The 2,500-nt window shown below is 53.8% G+C and overlaps 1 protein-coding gene across 1 annotated transcript in view; it reads right to left on the reverse strand.

Annotated features, from left to right (window-relative positions):
* Positions 1–2,392, reverse strand: part of tle2b (TLE family member 2, transcriptional corepressor b) — a gene marked incomplete in the record, with an annotated part of 76,524 nt that extends 74,132 nt beyond the window's left edge. The window contains 1 exon segment of the mRNA XM_030373394.1: positions 1,571–2,392. Coding sequence (XP_030229254.1) covers positions 1,571–1,594 — 24 coding nt within the window.
* Positions 2,393–2,500: the final 108 nt, after the last annotated feature.

The raw sequence follows: 2,500 nt of genomic DNA on the forward strand, positions 1-2,500 counted from the left end.
TACACACTGCAGGACCATCAGCCCAGATTTTTTAGCTGATATCCCCCTTCCGTCTCTGGTCAGAAAAGCCCCTGATTGGATGATGGTTCTACCGATGCTGCCATATTATCCTGTGGGGGGGGGGGTGGATGGTAAGTGTGATATGTGGCCTGGCCGTGCAGTGTGCACCCAGCATAACTGACTGAATGACTTGCGGTTTTGAGGATCCGGCGGTCGGACTTGCTGCATGTCTGGCTGGCTGACTGGCTGGCTGACTGGCTGTCTGAAGAGTTGCCTGGCTGTTTGGCGGTTTAGCTGGCCGTTTTGGCGGATTATCTGTCTGTCTGTCTGTCTGTCTGTCTGTCTGTCTGTCTGGCTGTCTGTCTGTCTGTCTGTCTGTCTGGCTGGCTGGCTCGCTGGCTGACTGGCTGTTTGAAGAATTGACTGGCTGTTTTGCGGTCTGGCTGGCTGTCTGGCCGGCTGACCGGCTGACTGGCTGTGTGATGAGTTGGCTGGCTGTTTGGTGGACTGGCTGGGAGGCAGGGCCAGCCACTGACCCGTTTTGTATGGGACCCAACAGGAGTGACAACACAATGTGATTAGAGCTAGCCGGGCGAGGCTTCTGCTGCCCCCCCCCCCAGCGTGTGTCCTCTGGCTAACGCTCCTGAGCCCCCCCACGCCGGCCGGCAGACCGGATGGAGGCACGGAGCGGGGTGGGGGGGGGGGGGCTGATGAGACCTAATCATCTCCCTGCCCTGCTTTATTGATATCGGTTTTAACCCGGTAACCATCCAATGTAGTTATGAGCCTTTATGTAATTCAATACTCCTAAAACACAGGCAGAGAGAGACCCCCATGAGAGACACGGACAACCAGCTAGAAACACTCACTCCCCCCCCCCCCCCCTTTCCCTTTCACAACTCTAACAGTACACAGACGTGTACATACACAGTCACACAAGGGTGTGCAAAACCATTGGAGGCACAGACGGGGTGATGCTGCCCAATGCAGTGCTCCCTCCACATGCCTCAAAGACACCAGGGTGCAGCTGACTAAATGTGTGTGTGTGTGTGTGTGTGTGTGTGTGTGTGTGTGTGTGTGTGTGTGTGTGTGTGTGTGTGTGTGTGTGTGTGTGTGTGTGTGTGTGTGTACACAACACCCTCGCTCTCCTCAGGTTACTGCACACACAGATTATGATTAGCGAGAGAGACAAATTATTATAGAGAGAGTGAGAGAGTAATAGTGTATTTTCAGAGTTGAAAGACATCTAGATAACTTTGTTTAAAAGCCCCTTGTTTTATGAACTATGATCATACCCAAACTCTGGGAGAAATTGTTAGAGCGAAAGATGAACCAGGGAGATACAGAACTACTGAAACGGTTTTGAAACCGTGAAGGCTGGAGGGCAAGAGAGATAAAGAGAATATAATGTGAGAGAGAAAGACCCAGAGAGAGAGACTCGCAGACTGAGAGAGAGAGAGAGAGAGAGAGAGAGAGAGAGAGAGAGAGAGAGAGAGAGAGAGAGAGAGAGAGAGAGAGAGAGAGAGAGAGGGAGAGAGAGGGAGGTAGAGAGACATTGAGGCGTACTCACCGGATGCCTGCCCTGAGGGTACATGATCCCAGGAGAGGAGAGTCTGCCCGTGCGTTTGATGGCCAGGTTAGTGACCTGGCCCTCCGCTCCTCTGCCCTCCACCGGTGTCACACACAAGTGCACCCCCTCGCTCTCTCCCACAACGCACCCACAGTGTCACCAAGTAATCCCAGTCCCTGCTCCTCCTTAGCTGGGCCGGTCAGAAGTCTGTACTCCTCCAAAGTCTGTCTCTCCGTCTTCTGCCTTTCCTCCTTTTTGCCTCGACTCCTTCGCCTTCCTCTCAGGTCTGTGTTCTTGTCCTGTGTTATTGTCCTGCTGTCACAGCGACAAACTTTGTCCGATCTGTCCGTCAGTCCGTATGTGGATCCAACAGCCTCCCAGTGGAACCCAGCTTCCTCATCCACTCCTCCAGTTACACAACAACCGCTCTCTTTCTCTATCTCTCTCTCTCTCTCCCTCGTTGGCTTCCTCGTTCTATCGCTTTTCCACAGCCTCGTTTCTCCGGTCGCTCCTCCGTAGTCCTGTGATCAGTCAAGGTCCACACATACTGGCGTGACAAGCAGGCGTTTCCTCCTAACACACACACGTGCACGGACGGACACGAGCACACACACACGCAGCGCCGCTCCCCGCGTGTGTGTTCAGCGGGGCAGGACGACGGCGGTACACGCAAATGTAAACAAGCGGCTCTGTCCACATCCAGCCCACTTCTCTCTCTCTCTCTCTCTCTCTTCCTCCGACTGGTGCTCGCCTCCTCTACTCCTCTCGCTCTCCCCACTCCCCGTGAGTCTCTCTCTCTCTCTCTCTCTCTCTCTCTCTCTCTCTCTCTCTCTCTCTCTCTCTCTCTCTCTCTCTCTCTCTCTCTCTCTCTCTCTCTCCCACTCTTTCTCTAAAGTCTCGGTAAGTGTGTCCCTCTCTCTCTCTGTTTTT

This window comes from Gadus morhua, chromosome 12 (assembly GCF_902167405.1).
Source record: "Gadus morhua chromosome 12, gadMor3.0, whole genome shotgun sequence".
NCBI lineage: Eukaryota > Metazoa > Chordata > Actinopteri > Gadiformes > Gadidae > Gadus > Gadus morhua.